This window comes from Etheostoma spectabile, chromosome 9, assembly GCF_008692095.1.
Source record: "Etheostoma spectabile isolate EspeVRDwgs_2016 chromosome 9, UIUC_Espe_1.0, whole genome shotgun sequence".
NCBI classification, from domain to species: domain Eukaryota; kingdom Metazoa; phylum Chordata; class Actinopteri; order Perciformes; family Percidae; genus Etheostoma; species Etheostoma spectabile.
Window position 1 is genome coordinate 32,931,333 of NC_045741.1, and position 26,190 is coordinate 32,957,522.

General features: G+C 40.1%; 1 protein-coding gene across 1 annotated transcript in view; it reads right to left on the reverse strand.

The window, feature by feature from the left end:
- The window catches only part of LOC116695372 (inactive N-acetylated-alpha-linked acidic dipeptidase-like protein 2), a 483,781-nt gene that overhangs the window by 236,457 nt on the left and 221,134 nt on the right, over window positions 1–26,190 (reverse strand). Inside the window, exon 7 of the mRNA XM_032525593.1 lies at window positions 11,172–11,315. Within this exon, the coding sequence (XP_032381484.1) occupies window positions 11,172–11,315 (144 nt within the window). The remainder of the gene's footprint in view (window positions 1–11,171; window positions 11,316–26,190) is intronic.

Here is a 26,190-nt window from a genome sequence, read left to right on the forward strand (position 1 = left end):
ATTTAAATATATACAAGATGGGAAAAAAACAAAAACAAAATGTGCAACTGTTTAAGTATGAGCATGCTAAAATGTAAATGACCCAATCGTGCCGGTTGTCCTTATTGTAATGTTGGATGTTGGAATGTTGGAAATACACAATTAATGCAGTAATTCATGAGAACAATTCGCAAAATGGCACACAGAAAGAGCTACTACCACTAGGAGTCACGTACACTTAGCCGGCCTTCTAAGATTGGTCATCTGCTCCAAGCAGGAACTACTGGAGTGCTTTTTTAGGCTACTGTGGTGTTAACATTGTTAACGTTGTCGCATGTAGATAGATACATGCTAAAAGCAGTGAACAATGTAATCTTGGCTGCCGATGTTGTTAAATTCTCCCCGATTCTGGGTCACTGCTAGTCAGGCTATCATCAGACCAAGCCAAGCTCAATAGATAAGAGATTGAGCATTGGTCTGGGGAGTCTCTGTATTTTCTCTGTACGTGACCAATAGGCAAAGTTCAAATTACTCTGTACGCAACTGGAAAGTTTTTCAACCAGTCAGATCAATGATCTGGGTGACGCAGAAGCAAACAGCGGCATCAACGGGTTGCTGCTTTGTTGCTTCTCTATCGTGGTGTTAAACTCGCCAATAGAGCACCAGGTAGATAAGCCAGTTTATGATTGGTTCCCTCAAAATTGTGAACTGAAACAGGAGAATTAAACGTGCAGGTTTCCAGATCAAGCTGCAGGGTAAAATCTAATCGCCGGCAGAGCGGGCGGGGTTTACCCAGTCTAGGTCACTGCAGAAACATTGGGTAGTATTTGGTTAAGAAAGCTTTTTTCATCCAGGAGACTCAGAGATGCAGAAACACGCTAGCCACTCAGAACAGACTGGGCTTGAATAAAGTGAGGAGTAGTCCTGTCAGTTAAACACGTTATTAACGGCGTTAACGCGAACCCATTTTAACGGCGTCAATTTTTTTATTCGCAAGATTAACCTTCTTTTTGGCCTAGCAAACTTTGTTTTTTTCACATGCTGTTGCAACCACTAGTAAAAAAAACACACCACACCGGATCTAGCTAGACCGGAAACAAAACAACAGGCATGCCGCACACGTTTGTTTGGGCTTGCGAGCTGGCCAAAGAGTTGTAGCGTTACGTTTTGAGTGGATGGCGAGCGCAAGACGCCGAAATGGACGCTGATAAGATTCTGAATGGAAAGTTTACTTTTTAAAAGTTGCCAAATGTTCCACTGACAAGCCCAAAGTGATCTGTGTGTTTTGTCGTTGTGAACTGAGCGATTATCGCAGCACGTCCAGTCTGAAATACCACTTGATGGCCAAGCACACAGCTGATGCCAATTCTCAGACCCCCCCCCATCAAGTATTTTTGTCACCCTTTTATTGATGAACATTGTTACACTGTGAGAGATTATTCGCTCCAAGGGAGAATGTTGGTGTGAAATTGAACACTACAGTAGGCTATATGCCAATGTTGTTTTCGATAAAAAACATTTGCACAAAGCAAGCCGATCCACTTCTCCATGTTAATAAGAGCATTAAAATGAGAAAAAATAATGGGACAAAAGGAAATCAAGGGACAGTTAGAATAGATAAAAATGTGCAGTTAATTGCGAGTTAACTACGACATTAATGCGATTAATCGCGATTAAATATTTTAATGGTTTGACAGCACTAGTGAGGAGAGATAAAAATACACTAACAGAGTACCTCAGACAAAGGGTGAATATAGGAGCAGCAGCCATGGGCAGTGGGAGAAAGATTAAGTGTTTTGAACATTAAAGGATGTAAACATGTTCTAGTACAAACACAAAATTTGAATGTATGAACCTAAGTTTCGAAAGAATCCCGGAATCAATTATTTATTAAGAAAATGTTTCGGTCTTAGACCTTCATCTGGTAAATGTATGAACCTAAATGCTATATAATAGCTGGAGGTAGGAGAAAAGTGTGTATGCCTGTGTGTAAGTCAGTCTTGTCAGAGTAAACTGGGGCTTGCAACACAACTTAGAGGTAGTGATGGACTGGCTTGGTAATTGTATGGTTAACAGCCTTAGATATAGTCAGAGCCCAAATCACAAGGCATGATGGGGACAGGGTGCGTTCAGTAAATTAATCCATCTCAAGGCTGACAAGATGGGAGAGTTGGACATGCTCTATCGGAGGCACACACACCAACGTATACAAACATACATGACCACGGTGTATTTATCCAGATGAGGGAATAGACAGAAAAGACAGTAAGAGTGCAGCAATATTCTAGACTGGAGACACTAAGACACAAATGGATATTTTTTTGCAAATTGTTTTACAAATTAAAAAAACACAGAGGAGTGCATAGGAAGGACAAATACACCTAAGCTTGTATAAGCAAGAGTCCAATATTTTTAACTGGACATCGCTGTATATATGCAAGCAGGCAATAAAAAAGATACTGCTATAGACACACACACACCACACACACACACAAACACACACACACAGTGCTGAGAGTACTGTGAGGCTGAACGCATCATCTCGTTAAGGTGTGCCGATCTCCATGGAGGGACCCTGAGCAATTAACCAATGGCCAGCCAATACAGCGAGCCTTAATTGAATGGGAATTAAAAGAGAAAAATAAGAAGAAAAGAAATTAAAAAGAGAGGGGGGAAAAATTAAAGGAGGCCAACAGATGGAAACTAATGATAGTTGGATCCCAAGAGTGGTCAGAGGTGCAGCCAATCGATTGGAGACAGATTACATCTCTCTCGCTCTCTCTCTTTGTTTTCCCTTTTGTATCTCTCCCTTTCTCATACCCATTTTCTCCCTCTTTCCGACTCGTTTGATGTAATGGAAACACTTCAAAAAGAAGCCTACCTTGCAGAACCATTGGATGTACATTAAACGTGGTGTACAAAGATCCCTGTCTTCAGAGAGGGTGGAAAACACAAACAGGCACACACACACACACACACACACACACACACACACACACACACACACACACACACCACACACACCACACAATGTGCACTCCAAAACCAACAGTACCTCTGCCAGAGCTGTAGCCTGTGGCAGCTTCTGTCACACATGAAAGATATCCAGTGACATGTACATACTACTAAAAAGACAGCACTCACACTAGTGATGCCTAAATGAAGCTTTGCGATAGCCTAGTAACTCTTTTGGCTTGCGAGCTGGAAAAAACGAATTCTGGTCTGGCCAATCCCTTTGTGTATAGAGTCTGTGGGCGGGCTTAAGATAATGACAGCAGAGTTACAACAGTTCCGCGTAAATTCCCTGCTACTTGAAAACAAAGAAGATGGCTACTGCTGACTAAAAGCAGCCTTTGGAATTGGCTTTGGCCACAACTCTGGAAGACTTGGAGTCAAGCACTGAAGTTATTCTTAAAAAAGGAAGATGTGTTTGGAGTTTTGCGGACTAGATACAGCAAAAGTTGAATCTGTCAACTAGCTTTGCTCTGGTTGTTAATGCGTGCAGAGGGAAGACAACCGTTTATCCCGCCCCTCGGATTGAGTCCTGCCAATGGTGAGTTCCCAGAACCAACGTCTTGATGTGGGTCTGGCTTGTCAAGCTAGCTTTGTAAATCGTTTTCTTCATTTTCTAAACCAAAACAGATGGTGATCTTTGTTCAAAAAAGGTTGAAAGCACACTGGATTGCCATTCCCTGAGCAGTTTTCTTTAAACCAAGAACGCCATCTAGTTGGGTCAATCCATACAACTAATGGTTCATGAAGCTTCATTTGGAACACACTAATTAAATACTAATATTAAATATTATACTAGATTCTTCTAGAAACCGATAAATTGACAACAGACACACTAATCTGACACCAAAAAATCCACTTTCACTTGTTTTTCTGAAATACCACTAATACCATGGGATTAAAGCTCAAAACTAAAAGCAACACTGGGTCAAGAGTGGAACATACATGCAAAATTTGCCCCGGTGCACTGGAAGATCAATTGTACTCATGTCTTTGGCCACTGGTTTGTGTGGGAGTTATACTGTGGGATCATTGATTATGTGTGTGACATTTTGTTGTGTGTGTGGTCTTGTTTAACTATATTTGTAGGGTCCAAAAACCGGGAATACAGTATACTTGTGGGGTCCTGACAGCTTTGTGGGGGCATAATGCTAGACTCCACAACTTTAAAGGGCTGTTTGAGGGTTAAGACTTGGTTTTAGAATTAGGGTTAGAATTGGGTTATGGTTAGGGTGAGGGTAAGGGTTAAGGTTATTCATTTAGTTGTGATGGTTAAGGTTAGGGTAAGGGGCTAGGGAATGCATTATATCAACGACGGGTCCCCACAAAGATAGTGTGTGTGTGTGTGTGTGTGTGTGTGTGTGTGTGTGTGTGTGTGAGACGGTTATCTGTGCAGCATGGGAAACAGCAGAAAGCAGTGTTCCAGTCACTGACCAGCTGCTTGGATTTATTGGGGAATAAATGGAAATGAACAGACCTTGCACATGTAGTATAGGGATACCAGCAACAAGAGATGAGGACTACCCCACCCCCCAAAAACACTGCTGGGGTGGGATGGAGGGAGAGGGGTGAGTGAGTGGAGACTCAAATAAAAAGACAGAGGACCAGACGCTCAGAAGATGGCAGTGTGATAGAGGGCTGTGATGATGATGCTGAGATAAGAAGGGATTTACGCTCTCAAAAGCAGGAATTACCACTTAATACTGTATCCATCTCATCTCTCTCTTACACACACACACACACACACACACACACACACACACACACCACACACACACACACACACACACACACACACACACACACACACACACACACACACACACACACACACACACACACACACAGGCTACCATGCCTGGTAGCCCATGTGAAGCAGCCCCTCATGGGATCTGGCTAAAACTGTAAGATCTCACCAAACATGACAATGCCAAAAAATGACATGGACAAAACCTGCTTTTTTACATTCTAGGTGTCTAATATTTTCAGTGGAGGGTTCAACCCAAACATATGATCAAATAAAAAAATATATACTGTAAATTAAAACAAATTACAAATATCTAACATATATGGCGGAGTCTAGTGTAATGCCCTCTACTTTAGCCATGCAGATAGTGGTTTGGTTTTATTTGCCCCAGTTCCTGAGATCTGTAATGTACCATGACTTTTCTAAAAGTGCCACCCTGAGGTTGATATTATTGGTTTATTGAATTATCTCCACAACTATTGGATAGATTTTCGTGAAATTTGGTACACACATTCATCAATACCTGCAAAACTAATAACATTCCCATCAACCTTAGCTGTATCTTGTGTGAAGGGCTAACTTACTAACACTCTTAACGTAGATCCAAAACACGGTACACATGCTGCTTAACATTAACATGGTAAAGCATTGTCATTGTAAGCAAGTTGCTTATGTTAGCATTTATCTCAAAACATAGCTGGGCCAAAGTACAGCCCCAAGACCTCCGAGCATGGCTGAACACTGAGTCTTGTTAACATGTTATTTTCAAAGTTGCGAGCACAACAAATGCACCATTAATTCCTCTGTTCTGTGTGTGAGGTGGCACAAATCTCACAGCCACATAACTAAAAAATCGGAGACAATAAATCTAAAACCCATCAACATGTTTTTTTATTTGGCTGAACCAGCCATTTGAGCCATTATCTAATCACCTACACTATATAACCTTTTTCCCCTTCATGTTCTGTTCTCCTGTTTGGCTTCTTTCTGCCTCCTTTTATTCTATGTTCATATCGAGCTTCCTCCCATTTGAATTATGGGAAAATATCCCTGCAGCCCTCTTATCATCAATTCATCTCTTTTTTGCAAAGGAAATTAAACTCTCCCTCTATATATGTCTTTTTCTTGCAGAATTTTTCAGATTTAATTTGTATGTGGGCTGCTTAAAAGGAGACAGCCTTTCTTTCAGTGTGAGATAAATGACTTTGCTGGTAAGACACTGATGCCCTTGGGCTTTTCTGTCCTCTTTTTTAGGAGTGCCCTTTCTGTACACATAGACATTTCTTTACAAGCCATTTATGGTGATTTTTGCCCTGAGGGTGTGTAATGTGCTGCCCTGATTCCCTCATATTTAAATGTATTTCTTTGCCTTCAAGGAGGAATGTGGAAACCCCAATCTTGAGAAAGTATCTCTTTTATTTAATCCCTCCATCTATCTATTCATTCTCCTATTGTGTGAAGGACGGTCTGGGTGGCTCCTACAGTGAGAGCTTCTCTCACCTCATTCACAATAGGTTAATTAACAACTGCATCTCATTTATGATGCCCTGACCATGAGGCGCATCTAAGAGACAAGTTACATTTCAAGGCAATCAAAAGTATACCGCAATAAAAAAAATTTCATGTAATTAAACCTCACAAAATAACAAGAGCAAGGACATTCAGCAACAATAAAAAAGAGAATGCGATATAAACGAGGGGTAGAGAGCAGGTCTATATATACCGTTACTTTTTTAAGGGCCTATTCTTTTAGATTGCACTGTGTTAGTAGAGACTTGAAACAATGGAGTGAGAGTAACATTCTACACGAGTCACTGACCAGCCTGCCGGGTGACACGTAAAACTGCCTCTAACATATAGACTAAATGATATCTCCGCATGCCTCCTTACTTTTATTCATTTTGTTCTTTCTATATTCACACTTGGGGTCAAAACATATGGGCTCTTCAAGCTCAATAACAAAACACTCTGAAATAAATGTCCTAAAAGCTTTTGCTTTGTGGCTTGGAAAAGTGGAAGAGCCTCTAAAACAGCATTTAGACACACAAGAGACAATGCAAGAGGAAATCCAGGATGACAATATCCCCACTGCCCCTATAATTACCATGTTTAATGTTGCTATAACTTCAACTCCAAACGAAATGGCAAAATATGCCGTTAGTAGATCCCCCTCGAGAACGATGGCTGATGGCTAACTCATTTGCCTGTGCCTTTCACAATCTTTAAAAGTTAATGTTGAAAAATTAAAATAGTTTTTGGATCTGACTTTTTTGTGGTTAGGGTCAGACAAAGAGTGTGTTTTGGGTTTACATGACTACTTCTTTAAGGTTACAGCACCTTTTTTCACCATGGTCAAAATCGCAACCACTATGACCGTCTTGAATTCCATTGGGCAAGTCATATTTTCTATGGCCACTAGAGGGTTTGGTTAGTTAAGGGGGGGGATTTAAGTAATTTTCTAGCGTATAATGCTTGGAAGTGGGGCGATCCCATCCGTGAAAACAACGCATATATGGACACCCACCAATATTCATTCTTCCTTCTCTCTTCTATAATTATCCTTGAAAGAACCTCTCTTTTTAAGGGAAACTTTGACCCCATACAACACTTATAGCTAGCCTTGGGGAGCACTTACCCCTAATGTCCACTGGTTATGGTTGCATGATGTTATGGGTGAACTGCCACTCAATTTAATGTAATGTATCAGCGTCCACTAGACATGTGAGGGGTGTGCTGTTTATGTTCCTAGCTCATTTCTGCCAGTGTGGCTCACGTCTCTGAAGTGTGGAATTCATTTGTGAATGTACCTGTGTATTTCAAGAACAAGTAGGTGTTGATAAGCTTTTTTGCAGGGAGGGCACTTCTGTCTTTGGGGTAAATATTGCTCATTATGTTAAGTTTTTGGGTGAAATGATTGTTAGAGAGTAATATGGAAAATAAAGGGAGAGAGTAGGAACAAAAGACAAAGAAAGTGAAAACGCTTTTTTTCCCCGAAACACTTCCAAGTGACATTAAAGGCACCGTGGAGATGAGGCAGTCAGGTTGCATCTGTAACTCAACCAAGCTGTGTTTGCTGGAGATGTGAGGTTAAGAATTCACTGAGACACCATATAGTGTGACTGATATGCAAGCAGAGGTAAGTTTTGGTGAAGGTGATTCATTTTAGATAGAGCAGAGTGATACAAAAACAGCTCAGACAGAAGTCCTAAACAACAATTTAAACTTTCTTTGTGTCAACAATTATTATTTTTTGTCCTCCAGTGCAAATGAAGCTTCATAAACCATTAGTTGTAAGTAGTGACCCAACTAGATGGCACTCTTGGGTTAAATTCAGTTTAAAATGGCTCATGGAATGACACTTCTATGTCTTTTAAGCCTTTGTTACAGAGAGCGTCATATATCGGGCTCAGAAAATAAATTCCTTCATAAAGGATCATTTGGACATCACTACTCTCACCTCCATATCCAAGAATGTAATGCTTGCATATGAACAAAAATTAGATCAATGTGCAGTGAGCCTGTAAAAAATATAAATGAATAAAGTACTTAAATAAATGCATACATTTCTATTTCTACTTAAAAGTCACATAGTATGCTTTTCCGTGTTTTCTGTCATAATCACAATGTTATAATGTTTTCATGTTAAACGTAGCCAAAATAATAAGGTAAACATATTTTAGACAAAACTCTGTGAGCTTAAAGGGATATTTCACCGATAAGCAATAAGCTTTGTATTAGTAGAAACCCGATAGTATTATCAAATGGCCGTGCTTCCCTCTCTCGTGTCCCCCTGAGACGAGAAAACTCTGTATTGTGTTTCTGGAAAAAAAAAACTGAGATGATACAAAACTTGTCGCTTTGCATGATCAGAGGCATTTGTGCCCAGAGGCAGTGAACTACAAGCCAGCTAGTTCCACATGTTTTCAACCCACCCATAGGGGGTTGAACAAAAGCGTGCCGAAGCAAGTCAAGGGTCAGCCATCTTGGAGCTAAGCTACAACAAGTATGTGCATTCAAACTACCGTACATGTGTACCACTGGGATACATGGGTACAGATCAGAGAATATGCAGGAAACGTTTTTTATACAGACGGAATACTCATCACACTACGCATGCTTTGCCTGCTACGGACACCAGAACCTAAGCCAGCAGTGTCGCCCAATGCCCGAAGCAAGGGCATTCTAGGATTTGGTGTTTTTCATCCACATGAGCCAAAAACACATTTTCTGGCTTTTCTCATCTTTCTAACAGTGAAATATCCCTTTAAACGGTCAGATTTCTGACTGCTCTAAACGCTCTGGTTTCAAACGTTTTCTACTCTGGGCTAAGTGTTACACAACTTCAAGCCGACCTTCTATGATTGGTCATGTGCTCCAAGCAGTGTTAATGTTGTTGCATGTAACTACATGTTAACGGCAGTATACACCTTGGCTACCAGTGTTGTTAAATTCTCCCCAATTCCGGGTCCCATTACTCCTGAAACATTTTCTGTTTATGTAATATTTTGTTTTAAAGCCTTTATTTTATTTTTTAAATACTTTTTTAGTCCCATTTTAGGGAACGACATGCAGCAAAGGTTGGAATCAAACCTGCGACTGCTGTGTCGAGAACTAAGGCTTTGTATATGGGTGCACATTCTACCAGGTGAGCTACCCAGGCACTCCTTTTTGCAATTTTTGGCTATAAAAATTGCTGCTATATTCTATTAGTGTCAACTGCTAACTAAGATACTAGGCTAACGACAGTAAACAATGGCACAGGGCTGTTAATGTTGTTAAATCTCCCCAATTTCGGGTCACATTACTGCTGAAACATGTCTGATTGGGGTAGAATGTGCTACTTTGTGCCATTATAATCTAACACTAGCATACTGCTAACAATTAACTAGCTACAGTATACGATAACTCGACATAGCTGCATTTCTCCCTAAATCCAACCACTTTACTGCTAGGACATGTCCAGTTGTGTAATATTTGGTGTAGAAGTCTTTATTGGTTATTTTCTGTGGTACAAAGTCATGCTATATGCTCCGTTGCAGTAATCAGAGCAGACTGGACTTTTTGGGAGGAAATATTAAAAAGACAGGTGCTCATACAGAGAGTCTCATACTGTAGGGTAAATACAGGTGTAGAAGCCATGGGCAGTACGAGAAAAATAAAGTTTTTTTTAACATTAAAGCATGTAAACATGTTCTTCTACAAACTAAAAAATGCTATATAATAGTTGCCCTTTAAGGTTGTCTGTCTAAATTAGCACTGCAGCTAATGATTAATATCATCATGTATACTGCAAACTACTTTCTTGATTAATTGATTATTTGTTTTGTCAATAAAATCTCAGAGAAGCTTAAAAAATACCTTTTTAATCCAATGTGACATCTTCGTACGACCAGCAGTTCAAACCCAAAAGATATTCAGTTTGCAAAGTATTCTTGCTTTAAAACACTTTGATGAATAGATTATCAAAATACTTGCCAATTATTTTTCTGTTGATAATTTAATGAACTAATCACTCTCCATTCTGAATCAAAGATAAGAGAGGCATCTTTAGTCACACAATAGTGACATTTCCTAGTACTGCACTCAACATGATTGAAAGAAATCCCTACAAAGACTTTAATTGGATTGCTGCTGGGCATCTGTAAAACAGATAATAATACTTTCAAGACTGCTATCATGGATAACATGATATGCTTATTTTTTCTAGAATGAACTCTGCATGCTGACACAAATAGAATCACTTTCTGTTGCTGTCCAGAATGTTGTGGCAGCAAGCTAAGCAAAGTCTTTTCAGCTGCGTCCTCCAACTCTTTCTGGGGGATCCTGGGGCATTAGGATTAACATGTTCAGATATGTGTGCATATCTCCTCCCTGTTGGACATTCCTAGAATAAATCCACAGGGAGCTATTCTGGGGATATCCTAACCAGACGCCTCCTCAACTTAATCCTTTAGGTGAGCCCAGCAACCCGGTGGTGGGAACTCATTTTAGCTGTTTGAACTCTAAGTACCCAAAACTCATGAATATAGGGGTGGGTTGAAATTCAGATCAACTGGAAAATGAAAGCAGTAATGTACCTTCAGGCAACACAAAAGTTTGTATAGCACATGTTTCACTGCAGAAGCAGCACAAATCATCCTCTCTGTTTTATATGTAGCTCAAACTTGCCCTAGACCTTGCACACCTTTACTTGGGATAGCAGCTCCTGTCAACAAACTGTACATTTTCAATTCTACATAAGGATTTCAGCCATTGTTGGAGTCCAACATTCAACAAGAACACCATTGACTCATTGTTAAGCCTTGTGTAGGTCTACAAAGCACATATAGACAGGACAGACAAATTCCCTACAGTCTGTAACAGAGGTAACACTGTACGAGTGAACTAAATAAAGTAGGCTGTAAGCTACAGGACATGTAAACTTTACTTTTACCTTTGTTGGGAGGCATGGCTAGAGGAATGCAGGCGTCTCCCTGCCCTGTGGATGGAGAGGACAGCAATGTCTTTGCCAGGAAGTCAGAGATGGGCTGAACCAACAGAGATGTCAGACTACCTCCAGCCTCTCTTGGCACCTCAACTAGAGAGAAATACAAAAATACAGGAAGATAATTAGAAAACCAATGACTAACAATCAACAGTCATAGTTTCTTTTTTCATTGTCATGGTAGCCAGTTGTACGCACCTGTGAAACACTGTAAATAACCATTTAGATACAAGAAACGGATATAAATGAACTTTTTTTCCCTGATTGATATACGGAACGTAGTGAAAATCCCTTTCATAATCTGCATAAAGATTTTGATTATTAGCCATATCCAAGGTCCTGTAGAAGGCAGAAGTCTTTCTGAAATCAACCTTGTTTTAAGAAAATCACAATGCCTTGGAGAATTACTACAATACTCACAATCCTAAGCATATATATGTACAGCAACGTCTCTGATTGGAGGAGCTGATTGGTACATTACTTGTTTTCCATTTTCCACATTTTTATTTTGCATTAAAAAATTAAATGTCTTACTGTCACAGTCACTGTTCAGCTTTATTCAATCTGAGTAACATGATTGTACTGTATTAGACCTTTAATCAAAAATGTAGGGTATATTTTGACCTTTACATTGGTTAGTTATATAAAAAAGACTTATATTAAATAAACTGAGGAGTAAATGAAAGATACATTAAACCATGGGTATGGTTTGCATACAATCTATTCAGTAAAGAAGACACATTGGCTACAACATGGCCTAACGAAGCTCTTTGTTGTTAACAGATGTAGTATAGTTACGAAATTAGACACTTTAAAATAGCAGACACCCTAGCATCACCGTAGCAATACTTTATTTTTGTGTACGTTGTGTACCTACTGTGTAATCATGTTCTGCACCTAGATGTCATAGCCATGATATAAGAGAATTAATGCAAATGGTGCATTTAATAAAAGACAGCTGACAGTTTGTTTTGCCAACTGCTTGGAAGTCAATCAGATTTGATGTGAATGAAGAAAAAACCTTTCTCCATACTACCCTCCTCTTTCCACAGTAGAAATGACACACACATAATAAGAAACAGGGTGGAGTCTGGCACATGATAAGGCTTGAGTTGATTATTTGTTTGTAAATTGGGTATTTGGTCTCTCAGTGATCGTAATAGGAAGCAGGGCCCGATCAGCCTGACGGTACTCCTATGGTTTAATTCAATCCATCCATCTTCATCCAAACTTCCCTTTCCCGAGCCACATATACAGTTCCAACTGGGGGATCCCAAGGCGTTCCCAGGCCAATTTGGAGATATTATCTCTCCACCTAGTCCTGGGTCTTCCCCGAGCCCTCCTCCCAGCTGGACGTGCCTGGAACACCTCCCTAGGGAGGTGCCCAGGAGGCATCCTTACCAAATACCCGAACCACCTCAACTGGCTCCTTTTGATGCAAAGGAGCAGCGGCTCATTGGCCCATTGGTTAACACTGGGGCATTTACAGAAATGTTGATAAATGTGCATTGTCATAGTCAAATAAATAAATAGATCTAAATCTAAATGGCATCATCGGCCTGTGACCTTCAACACTGCACATCGGTTTGCAGCCGAGTGTGAAGCGGCAGGTTTAATTCATCCAGGATAAAAGAGTGTGTAGCGTTGCTGGGCACCTGCTATCTTCCCATGGTTTTCTTACCCTTTCCGCTCTCTACTTCATCCCCGTAATTGGGTAGACTTACTGATAATAGACATAGTTTCCAGATGTGGAACCATTGAGCCAATATGGGCATAGCTTTTGGCAACAGAGATACCTGCACTGTTTGATATGACCACATTAAGAGAATACAATGTTCTTATCTAAACCTTGCTTCAGGTCCACCCAGCTTCAGTTCATAGCATTGCTGTTCCACTCTCCTGTGAATACATACAGTACGTGAGATACACACATAACCTGTGGATGGGCATCATGGCCTACAGTAATAACATACTATCAAAAGGCTAAAAACAAAGAGTGCTACACAGCTCCATTTGTCATTGCTGCATCTGTAGTGATGGCAATAAGGAAGGTAAATTGGCTGTTATTTTATACAATGTGTTTCTTTATTTTCTTAGGTATGTTCTGTTTAAGTTGTTGTCTGTTGTATGTGTCACCTGGTTGACATTTTTAGTTCAGTTTGAAGATTACCCAACTCTGTAGGATTTTGTAATGATAGTAGTTGTTTAAAATCATGCTAAAATAAAATACTCTATTAAAGGAGAATTACGGTCGATTTCAACACGTAGCTCTGTTGTTTGGAAATTTGGAGTGCTGTCAGTAGAGAGAAAAATTAAATCAATCGGTGCTGTCTACACCGTGTTATCCTCCTGCTAGAGTAAACACCCAACAGGTTCAAACAGGGCAAGTTTTAAATGTGTTTTTAGCCTCTCAACATGTTCAAAATACCCTTAAAAGTGCCTACTCATGTGAAGTGCAGAGCTGCCGACTGGAGCCGGTCAAAAGTTCAAGAGCCCCCTGTGGCTTAGTTACTACATGTGCATGCTCAATAGCTCTTGAACTCTTGTAGCTCTCCTGGCTCCACTGTGGAGCCAGGTTACAGCCTGTTTGTACATAGTCATTACTAAGGACATAACAGCTATTTTGGATTATTGGATTGTATGAGTTCAATCAACCAGTGTGGACTTCACCGGAAAACAGGAAATAAACAGAGGTATGGATTAACACAACTTGTATGCCTTTCTTTCACATCTACATCAGTCATATTTGCTGTGTGCCCTTGAAAGGAATCACTCCACATGGGTTGTCAGTTTTAATGACATTTCAAACATGTTTAGAGGCTAAAAAGACATTTAAAACTTGACCTGTTGGGTGCTGACTCTAGCAGAAGGATAACACGGTGTAGGCAGCACTGATTGGTTTCATTTTGCATATATATATATATATATATATATATATATATAACACACACTCTACCTACTGAGCTAACCTGGCCACCAATCTAAGTTATTTTGTTGGTATTAATGCTTTGGCTCGTGACACAGTTCAGCTCACACTATTTCTAAAGAAGGCTAAGCTACTGCATGCAACACTTGTATACGACCAATGAGGACCTGCTTAAAATACAACGAAGGTAGAAAGAGGGACATTTACCCTGAAAACTAACAAAATCTTTTATCCCTAATTTAGGTGATTAAAGGTCTCCTTAGTCATATTTTGTCTTCATATCATCAGTGTTGCATGAGGTTAAATCCAGATAGCGAGGCTGATTTGGCAATCAGATGGTTGAAGTTCCTGCCCCATGTTTTCAGGAAATCTCTTTGATATGATCTCAATAAAGACATTTTGGTTTGAACAAATGTCCGTTTTCTCGCCCTTTGTCATAGATAAACTACATCTACAATATCTTCACAAACCAATAGGAGCTGCAATCAGCCATAACCGACAAAGATATAACTTGTTACAAAGGCATGCATCGCTTGTCCCTAATATCCCTAATCATTTCCTCAGCCATTTGCTTCTTGTATACCCCATTAATTTAAGCATATTGTTGCTTGTCTGCTTCTCTTGCAGTTGATCCATACTTTGTCCAAGTTTGTGTGTAATCTATACTCTAACCTTAGCTGTGAGGAGAAGTTCAGCAACCCTTGAAAAATCCCTTGTGGATTCTTTGAACCAAACCTCTAGTCAATAGCATTCTGTGGCTGGTCTAGAGAGTGCTATGTTGTAATCCAGCTCCACAAAACAATTAATAATCCATGAACAATACAGGAGAAAACACAACAAGAAGAGGGGGGGGGGTAAGAGAAAGAGGAAGAGACGAAGGGTGAGACGACTGAGGAGGTTAAAAAGGAAGGTCAGGGTTGGTGTTGGGATTTAGGAGGCAAAGGTTCAGTTATTAGCAAATATTAAAAGTATTTTATCAATAATATTAAAGTTATCAGTATTAATATATTGATAACTTTATCCAATTTAATAATTAAGAAACAGGGCACCATCCTGAACTGTGGATGCTGTCTCAAAAAGGGATTTTCTATTAAAAATGCTATTAATTATTATTATTGTTGTTAGTATCTCATCGTGTATAAGGTGAACAGTGAAGGAGTGAATCCGAGAACTGCCCTGCACAACAAGCTGTTATTACAGCACATGCACAAATGATCACAGATAACTGGTCTTTGAAAAAGGTATAATAGGATTCATTTAACTTCACCAATACGAGTAATAACCACTAATTCTTTAATCAATGACTACATTATTCTACTACAGCTACGAAGGCAAAACAAGCAAGAATTTGGTGTGTGTGTCTGAGAAAGAGAGAGAGCAAGATGGCGACGAGACTAAATGTAAAGGTACTTTATTGAAATTCATTCTCTGCATTTAACCCATCCCTCAAGGGAGCAGTGGGCAGCCATTTACAGCGCCCGGGGACCAACTCCAGATCTCAGCCAGTGCCTTGATCAAGGGCACTGACCGGAGAACCTAGTACATGTTTCTGATGGTGGGGGGGAAATACAAACATGGGGAGAGAGGAGAACATACAAACTCCACATAGAAAGGCCTGGAACGACCTGGGTTCAAACACAGAACCTTCTTGCTGTGAGGTCACAGTGCTAACCATTGAGCCACCACGTTACAAGAGTCTCAAAACTTAGACATAGTATTCAAAATGGCTAATTACCATGATGGCATGAAGGTGAGCTGAGTTGCACTAACACATTATCTGTGCAGTCAAAGACTATTTAAGTGCCGGTAAGCAGCGCTGGAAGAAGTATTGATATCCTTTCCTTAAGTAAAAAAACTAATACCACACTGTAAAAATACTCTAATCCGCTAATTATTTCTGCTGGACATCCAGGCCTAAATATTATATCTTAACAGCAAAAACACACCAGGTGTGTAAACGTTGTTATCCAATATGTCCGTTCAGCCAAGAGGAGAAAGACTGCTTTGTGATCTTTGTAGAAATACACACTCGGTATGAATGCCCAGGCAGTCAGATTAATGTAGTGGAGTTAAAAAGTAGGCTACAATGTTTATCTCTGAAATGTAGCAGAGTAGAAGTAGAAAGTGGCTTGAAAAGAAAAGACTCAAGTAAAGTACAAGTACCTCAAATCAGTACAGTACTTAAGTAAATGTACTTAGTTGCCAGTAAGGAAAGAGAGGACAAAAGCGATAAGAAAGACATGGGAGGTTGGAGGGAAAACATGCAGAGCTGGGGTGAGAAAAAGGACAACGGGAGTAGAGAAAGTGGAGAAGTGGAGGGAAGAAGGGGGACTGGTGTAGGAGCACAGCAAAAACACTTTATGTGGAACATAATATTGTAAGCATTTACAGAGGAACAAGCTAACTGAGAAATATCTCATAATATAATTCATAAATTGCTAATAGGTAACTCCTGAATAACTCATGCTGAAGTTAGAGGGAGGGCATATTGCTCCCATTGTACCGCTCCTCTCTTTCAGTGAATTGTCTGCTATTTACCTAATAGAGATGATCCTGTTAGATTGGGTATCTTGTGAATATTAATGGTTCTGACTGAAGCCCAGTTCAGACCAAAGATTGGCAACGAGACTTGAAGAGTTGAAACTTGCAAATTCATGCAACGGGCCGGTCTGCAGCGTTCTCAAACCTGCCAGTTCTCAACATTGCGACGAGAGGAGACGGTGTATCATATCCATAACAACACCTCTTTGTACTTCCGTTCTAACTTCCGACTTTTAAGCTTTTTCGTAGCTGTAGTGTAAATCATTTTTTTCCTCTAAATATGAATGTGGATAACGTTGATGAAGTGATATTGAGATGCTTGCTACAGTTTTATTTCTAGGGATGAATCGTCGAAAACACGTTTTATTTCTCTGAGTCACGGCTTTGTTGTAACACTGCTGGGCGCTCCCTCTCTTCAGTCTCTCTCTGTCTCACTTGACCATATAACGTTACTATGCTATCGGGCAGTCAATGAGGCTCTGTCTCAAACTAACAATAATAATAATAATTATAATAATAATGGTAAATTTAATTTGTAATGCACTTTATATTTACGCAAATCCCAAAGTGCTACATGATAAAACAGGTAAGTGCTAAAAAGTAAAAACACATGGACAGCATGAAAATAAAATAAACAAAAACAATAAGAAAAAGGTTAAAACTCTGACATTTTGACCAGCTATTTGTAACATAAAAATAAAACGGATTATGGATAATTTTATTCTCTAGTCTACAGCTGACGTAACCAGCGGACTTCTCCATTGGCTGTTGAAACAGGATACGTCCCTTACGTTCTAAAACCAGTCTCTGCAACTTCAACAGCTGAGTCGCAGCTAAATCATCAGCTGGCTTGAGTCGAACTGAGACGAGTCAGTTTAGAACACTTGTGAATCTTTGGGCTTTAGTGGCAGTGCTTTCCTGCCACACCAGTTTTTTATTACAATATCCTCTAAATTCATAGTCCGTTTCAAAAAGATGCGTGCAAAGCCATTCGGTTCGTTTGGTAACACCGCGGAATATCCAGAAGGTAAAGCAAGAGAAAGAACTATCTTTGCTGAGTTTTGTTGGTGGCCATGATGTTGTGACCCTCCTCCCCACGGGGTTTGGGGAAAACTTTCATTTTCCATCTCGCTCCGTTAGTGGTGAATGAGTTGGCTAAGGCTAACGCTAGCGATGCTAAGCCGATAGTCTCCCCTCTTGTTAGCCTGGTTCTATCAGACAGTATGTAGGAACCAGGCTACCAGAGGGGCTCTGGGCAGATCCAGTAGTTTTAAACTTCAACGGAGTACCCGCCTTCAAGGAAGTTAACACTTGTCAATGGAGAATGGCCAGACTCTGGACAAATTAAATGTACCAGAGTCTGGTAGGACAAGGCTAATATACCAGAGTCTGGTCGGACCAGGCTAGTGTACCAGAGTCTGGTAGAACCAGGCTAATGTAACAGAGTTTGATAGGACCAGGCTAATGTACCAGAGTCTGGTAGGACCAGGCTAGTGTACCTGAGTCTGGTAGGAGCAGGCTGATAGACCAGAGTCTGGTAGAACCAGGCTAATGTACCAGAGTCTGGTAGGACCAGGCTAATGTACCAGAGTCTGGTAGGACCAGGCTAGTGTACCAGAGTCTGGTAGGAGCAGGCTGATAGACCAGAGTCTGGTAGGACCAGGCTAATGTACCCTAGTCTTGTAGGACCAGGGTCTCAAGTCCCAGCATCTGAAGGCAAATGCCATTCCAAAAGTGAAAAGATCAGCTGCAGAAAATTGTTTTTACAAAAAACTCCTCAGTGTGTTCCACATTGGATTTGGATGAACTATCCATCTGAACTGATATTTTCAAAACACCGACCCAATCTTGTTATTATCCCAAAGTTCTGTCTTTGTCTGTCAGCTGACAGCCTGAATGAGAAATGATCAGTCTATAATTTAATGCTAGATTTATTTGAACAGTGAGAGACAGAATAACAACAAGACAATCCAGAAAAACGCATGTCAAAAATGTTATAAATTGATTTGCATTTTAATGAGGGAAATAAGTATTTGACCCCACTGCAAAACATGACTTAGTACTTGGTGGCAAAACCCTTGATGGCAATCAGAGGTATGAAGTTTCTTGTAGTTGGCCCTCAGGTTTGACACATCTCAGGAGGGATTTTGTCCCACGCCTCTTTGCACATCTTCTCCAAGTCATTAGGTTTCGAGACTAACGTTTGGCAACTCAAACCTTCAGATCCCTCCACAGATTCGGATTAAGGTCTGGAGACTGGCTAGGCCATTCCAGGACCTTGATGTGCTTCTTCTTGAGCCACTCCTTTGTTGCCTTGTCCGTGTGTTTTTGGTCATTGTCATGCTGGAATACCCATCCATTTTCAATGCCCTGGCTGAGGGAAGGAGGTTCTCACCCAAGATTTGACGTTCATTGTCCCTTTGATGCGATGAAGTTGCCCTGTCCCCTTAGCAGAAAAACACCCCCAAAGCATAATGTTTCCACCTCCATGTTTGACGGGGGGGATGGTGTTCTTGGGGTCATAGGCAGCATTCCTAATCCTCAAACACGGCTACATGAGTTGATGCCAAAAAGCTCCATTTTGGTCTCATCTGACTACAACACTTTCACCCAGTTGTCCTTTGAATCATTCAGATGTTCATTGGCATACTTCAGACAGGCATGTATATGTGCTTTCTTGAGCAGGGGGACCTTGCTGGCACTGCAGGATTTCAGTCCTTTACGGCGAAGTGTGTTACCAATTGTTTTCTTGGTGTCTGTGGTCCCAGCTGCCTTGAGATCATTGACAAGATCCCACCACGTAGTTCTGGGCTGATTCCTCACTGTTCTCATGATCCTTGCAACTCCACGAGGTGAGATCTTGCATGGAGCCCCAGGCCGAGGGAGATTGACAGTTCTTTTGTGTTTCTTCCATTTGCTAATAATTGTACCAACTGTTGTCACCTTCTCACCAAGCTGCTTGGCAATGGTCTTGTAGCCCATTACAGACTTGTGTAGGTCTACTATCTTGTCCCTGACCTCCTCGGAGAGCTCTTTGGTCTTGGCCACGGTGGAGAGTTTGGAATATGACTGATTGATTGCTTCTGTGGACAGGTGTCTTTTATACAGGTAACTAGCTGAGATCAGGAGCACTCCCTGCGTTTTTCTGGATTTTCTTGTTGTTATTCTGTCTCTCACTGTTCAAATAAATCTACCATTAAAATTATAGACTGATCATTTCTTTGTCAGTGGGTAAACATACAAAATCAGCAGGAGATCCCACTGTACCTACGCTGCTACATAGTCATTACTATGGACATAACCACGGCAAATTGTTTTTTTTGTGTGGAAAAAATGTTTTGGAATATTGGATTGTATGAGTTTGACAATCGACTAGTGTGGACTTCACCAGAATGAAGGAAATAAACAGAGATATGTGCACTGGCTGATATTAGCAAAATTAATATTGATTAATATTGATCAATACCAGTGAAATGAGATTGATACCTTGGTTTTCAGTTTCTCTCTAGTGTGCACTGCTGCGGTTTCATCAAAGAGGCGACCTGCCTTCTATTTCTGTGTAAGTGCAGTGTGCTGTGCGCAGAGCAGTCACACTTTGCTCCTCCTCCCCCCTCTTGTGATTTGATGTTTTACCGTCACGTGACTCAGCGGCACCAGGCAAACAAGCAAGCAAGCAGCCAGGCCCGGCGTCGGCAAGCAGCACACACACACACACGCACACACAAACACATAAGCAGGACAGAGACAGAGCAGAAGAATGGCGGAGAGGAAGGGGAGCTCGGTGTGGCTATATTTTCAGGCCAAAAATGAAATAACGGCAAGCTGTATAATGTGTAAAAAGGCTATTAGACCCAGTGGTAACACAACAAATGTATACAAGCACATGGAAATTCGGTTTTGGTTTTAACTTATTAATAATTCAAATGTAAAATCACAAAAACACGTAAAGGTCACGAAATGCATCCACCTTAATTATTAAAAAGTATCGGTATTGTATCGTTATCGTATCAGTTTCGGCGATACTGGCCTTGTATTGACTTGGTATCCGATTGATACTAAATATTGCAGTATCACACACTACTAGTGGCACCGTGGCTCTATTGGGCACTTAGCACCGCCCATGATGATTGTGATTGGTTTAAAGAAATGCCAATAAACCAGAGCACGTTTTTTCTCCCATCCCAGAATGGGATGGGACTAGTCTGGGTGGACTAGTCTGACCCTCCTCCGCAGCGCTGTGAAGCAAGGTCTACCAATGCAAAACTACTTTGGCATTAGTCTATACATTGTTTTTAAGGAAAATACCTTCAATTAAAATGAATTGTATCAGTCTGGTTTAAACAAAGAGCGAAGATTCTCATGATGGTTCTTCAGTTCTCTTTTCTCCATTCTTTTAATGTTCAGTGAAGCGAGAACTCCAAAAATCAATACCTGGGCAGTGTCCACCCTCTGTAAATCAGTCTTTCCATTAATGGACACTGATATTCACTAAAACCTGGATTGACAGACGGGCTCTATCGGTTCTTTGTGTGTGTGTGGTGTGTGTGTGTGTGTGGTGTGTGTGGTGTGTGTGTGTGTGTGGTGTGTGTGTGTGTTGTGTGTGTGAAGACATCTTGACATATTCACAGAGTAACGACCAGGTGCTTACTTAATGATGTGCAGGGCATGAAGAAAATCATCAAACCAATTTGATAATAAAACTGCCAAGAAGTAAGAGTTTGAGGAACAGAGAAAAACCGCCTGATTTCCAAAATGATGTCTTTGTATCATTGGCAAGATACAAGATGATGTATTGTTAAAGTGCCATTAAAAGTTCCAACCTCAACTGTAATCATTGTAATGCTACTAGTCATTTTGTGATACATCAGTTTGTATTTCCGCACTTTTAGAGGGCCTTGAGAATCTGAATATATCCAGATGTTCATTACATTTTTTATTAGAAAAATACAGTTGACTATTGAGTAAATGGTTGCGTAATCTAACTTGGTTATAGTTGGTGAATATATTACATAATATTTTTACATTTCTATAGCATAATTTCCTTAACATTTTTTTTAAAGGCTAATTTATTTCCTAACAACAGCTAAACTCTTTTGTGCTCTAGGGAGTATTTTTGGCAGCATGTTGGTAGACATGAGACTTTCTTAAACAAACTACTGTGTGTATTTGTGTGTGTGTGTGTGTGTGAGTGTGTTAATGGTAATGAAGGAACCCAGTGCAACAGTGTGCCTCATTTATGTTGGAAACACGGTTTGATAATAAAATCAATTAATAGTTTTTTTAATCTTTTCATTGGATTTGTTGACAAAAATATATAATATCCCATGTCCATTTTACTTTTTAAAGTACCGTAGTTTGGATGATGTTTGGACAATCTATAGGGATGTCAATCGTAAAAGTGGCTGTACTCAACATTCAGCACATCAATATAGCAGAAAACAACAATTTGCTATGTAAACTTTAGGGCTGTTAATTGATACAAATGTTCAATCCTGATGAATCGCATGATGAAACATGATTTTTAACAATTTGTTATCTGTTCTTGTTATCTGTTCTAAATTTACATTAAAGGGGATATCTTTCAAGTTGTTAATGCTCTTATTAACATGGGAGTATGTTTACATGCATATTAAAATTCCACTTTTTATTCTGAATATGACAATATTCAGAATTTGACTAAGAGCATGTACACAGCATATTCCAGTTTGATATTCAAATGAGGCCTTCTTATATAGCATTTTGGGAGGTATTCTGGTATTAATTGCATTTTAAAGGCGCATTGGAATATGCGTGTCAAATGAGGTTTTTTACCGCAGTTTACGGCCTCTTGCCTGTTTACAACTCATGGTCAGCGCTGTGCGTTGCTATGGTTGCTGTACATGAATCAACAGGTATATGGATTTGAGCACACATCGCTATGCCGACCTTTTCAAGAAACTGGTTGAAGTAATGAAAGAGGGAGGCTGTGTTTAAATGGTTCAAAAAGTTACCACTTTGAAACTTTGAAAAAATTGTATTTTGCAGAGCTAAATGTAAACGGGAATATCAGTGGAACATTCGCTTTCATTAGCCATGTAAACAGCTTAGTCAGAACATTGTCTTTATTGGAATGAGGGCGAAAACTGGAATATTTTGTGCATGCATGCAACGTTATGGCTGTTGGAACGAATTCCGAAAGTCAAAAATAACTTGAATAGTAAAACAATTAATACTATTCGAATGCTGGAATGACAATTCAAGTGTGATTTTTTAAATAAATAGGTTGGCTAACGTTAGCTAATCTCTGTTTACTAATGTCATAAGTTACGGGAGTGAGAAACAAGGCATTGTGAGGTCTTAAGATCACGGAACAATGACATTAGTACAGGGGTAGTGACAGGCTGCAGTTGCAAATAGGAAGAAGGATGGGAAATAGTTTTATTGTCAGTTAGCTCGTTCTGGTTTCCTAACCGCATCGCAAGTTAAAGAAGCTTAGCTGGGAGATTCATGGAGACAGCTAAAGTTAATGTAAGCTGCCCTACAGCTGTCAGAGTTAGCATCGACTTCATATATTACTTTCTTATAGCTGGATTTGTTGTGGTTTGGGGTATGTTGTTGGGTTTGTTTTCCTGTTTTTACCTCCCTGCGGATGTCTCAGTGTTTTCCCCGGTCCTGTGTGTTTGATTGGTCTCCTGTTCCCGGTAAGCGTCTGTATGCTCCATTTCCTGTGTTATTTTGTAGTGTGTTTTCCTGTCTTGTCTGATCCTGTCTAGCTTTACTTTTGCCTGTCTGATTGCCTAGCCCCGCCCTAATGTGCTTCACCTGACGACTCACCTGTTCCCCATCACTTCGTTACCTCTTGTATTTAACCCATGTGTTTCCTTTGTCTCTTGTCAGATCGTTTTGTCAGTTTGGCGTTCCAGTCACAGTATTCCTGTCTGTCTTTCCAGTCTGTGTTCATGTCGTGACTTCTCATTCATCTACCAGCCCTCCTATCCTGCGTGCGTCGTCAGCGTGTCCTGTTATTCCCTCCGTCCTCGTCATCCTGCTTGCAGTCCAGTTTTTCTCCGCATATTTTTCCCTGTGTTTTGGCTTGCCCTCTCCAGTTCCTGCTTTTTGACTGTGGAGTGTTTTTGGATTCCGCACTTGGCTCCTTGTGTTTGTGGACTGTGTTAATAAAGCCTTTGTTGAAGCTTCCTACCACTCTGCATTTAGGTCCTCCTTCCTTAAACCCTAACAGGATTCTCAGTAACGTGACAATATATAATTATAAATCACTACAATAGTAGTGGCAGCAAAGTTTGGCTTAGTTATGAAGTCATTGTGCTAACCGAGGAACGTTAGCCTTTACACCAGAACCACTTCAATACACTTGTCAGATTATGTTTCATTACAAAGTTCTCTGTTGATTTGTGTTTTGTTGCTGAGTGCTCGTGGTGGTACATAATGTAAACAGAACAGCGTGCAAGAAATGCAATGCGCCATGACGTAGGTCCCCTTCAAGGCCAGGTTAATGTTGGAAGTCCCTCTAGTGGACAGCCTCATGCTTATAGTGGCATTGACAATGCAAAAGCCTGGGTAATGTATTACATATTTAACAGGCTGCATATGAGCATTAACTATTCAAATATTATTTAAAAATTAAAAAAATAAATTTGAATGTTTTATAAAGGAAGATTGACAGCTCTAGTAAACAGTCACTGACAAATACTCTGTCAATTCTCCAGAATAACCTCAAAGGTACTGTATTCTCATAAAATGTGCTTAGAGCATAATATGACAAACTTAAGCCTGCCAAGAAACACAAGATGGGCAGATTAACCTGAATGCAACATTACTTGGTAATAGCTACTAACACAAAGTAGTGTCCCACTTTGCATTTGTAAAGGTTAAACATCCCATCTTTTTAAGCCACTCAACACAAACAACGGACCTTGTACCCTACATTACGATGCTTGGCAAACCAGTGTTATTTAAGGCAAGGCAAGGCAAGGCAGCTTTATTTGTATAGCACATTTTAGCAACAGGCAATTCAAAGTGCTTTAAAAAAACCAAATCAGTTAAACAGATAAACACAAGTACAAACAGTTAAAAGTCAAAGCATAAAAACCAATAAACACTGAATAGACAGTTAAAAACAAAATAGAACATTAGGACACATAAACCGAAGATAAATTACAGTGCAGCATAAGAAATTTAAAGAAATGAGCAATTCATTTAAGAAAGGCAGCATCAAAAAGGAAGGTCTTCAGCCTTGATTTAAAAGAACTGAGAGTAGCAGCGGATCTACAGGTTTCTGGGAGTTTATTCCAGATATGAGGAGCATAGAAACTGAAAGCTGCTTCACCCTGTTTAGTTCTGACTCTGGGGACAGAAAGTAGACCTGTCCCAGATGACCTGAGAGGTCTGGGGGGGTCATAGTGTAGTAGCAGATCAGAATGTATTTTGGACCTAAACCGTTAAGGGATTTATAAACTACAAGAGTATTTGAAATCAATTCTTTGAGACATAGGAAGCCAGTGTAAAGACTTCAGAACTGGAGTGATGTGATCCAGTCTCTTGGTCTTAGTAAGGACTCGAGCAGCAGCGTTCTGAATCAGCTGCAACTGTCTGATTGATTTTTTAGGGAACCTGTAAAGACCCCGTTACAGTAGTCAAGTCTACTGAAGATGAAAGCATGACCATTGTTTTCCAAATCCTGTTTACACATAAGTCCTTTTAACCCTTGATATATTCTTAAGGTGATAGTAGGCTGACTTGTAATTGTCTTAATGTGGCTGTTAAAGTTCAGGTCTGAGTCCATGACTACACCAAGATTTCTGTGCTTTGGTCTGTTGTTTTTAACATTGTTGTTTTGAAGCTGAGCGCAGACTTTTTAATCGTTCCCCTTTTTTTTTCCAAAAACACCTACCTCAGTTTTTCCTTCATTTAATTTCAGAATTCTGGCACATCCTGTTAATTGTTTATGCACTATGTTTTTGTATTTGACATACCCCCTGCAAAGGTTAGAAATTTTTGTGTGTCGTCCCATAACTAGGTACTTATTTTTGTTTTTCTCCATAATTGAGCCGGGAACATTTAATTTTTAAACGAAAGCCCCAAAGGACCCTTGGGAACTCCGCCGTCATATTTTACGCTCTTTTCATTCCCATTGACACAAAGTAACCCCTATTCTTTAGGTAATTAAAACCATTTTTAGTACAACCCAAAAGCCCTCCCGTTTTCCAAATGGGTCTGAAATTGTCAGGGCCCCCGTCAAATGCGCCTGAATCAAGTAATCTAAGTTGAATTTTGCCATTATCTGTTTTAAGTGGAGGGATTAAAATTTTGACGAGCCGTTTCAGTCTGGGTGTGGTGGGAAACCCGCTGAAAGGTTAAAAACTGTTCTTAGTGCAAAAATGGTTGAGTTGTTGAAAACTACTTTTTAATGTTTTTAAATTAAAAAAGGAAGGTTTGTTTTGGGCCCTAAGTGCTCATTAGGACTTTCTGGTTTTGCTTTTTTTAAAAGTGGCTTGTTCTGCA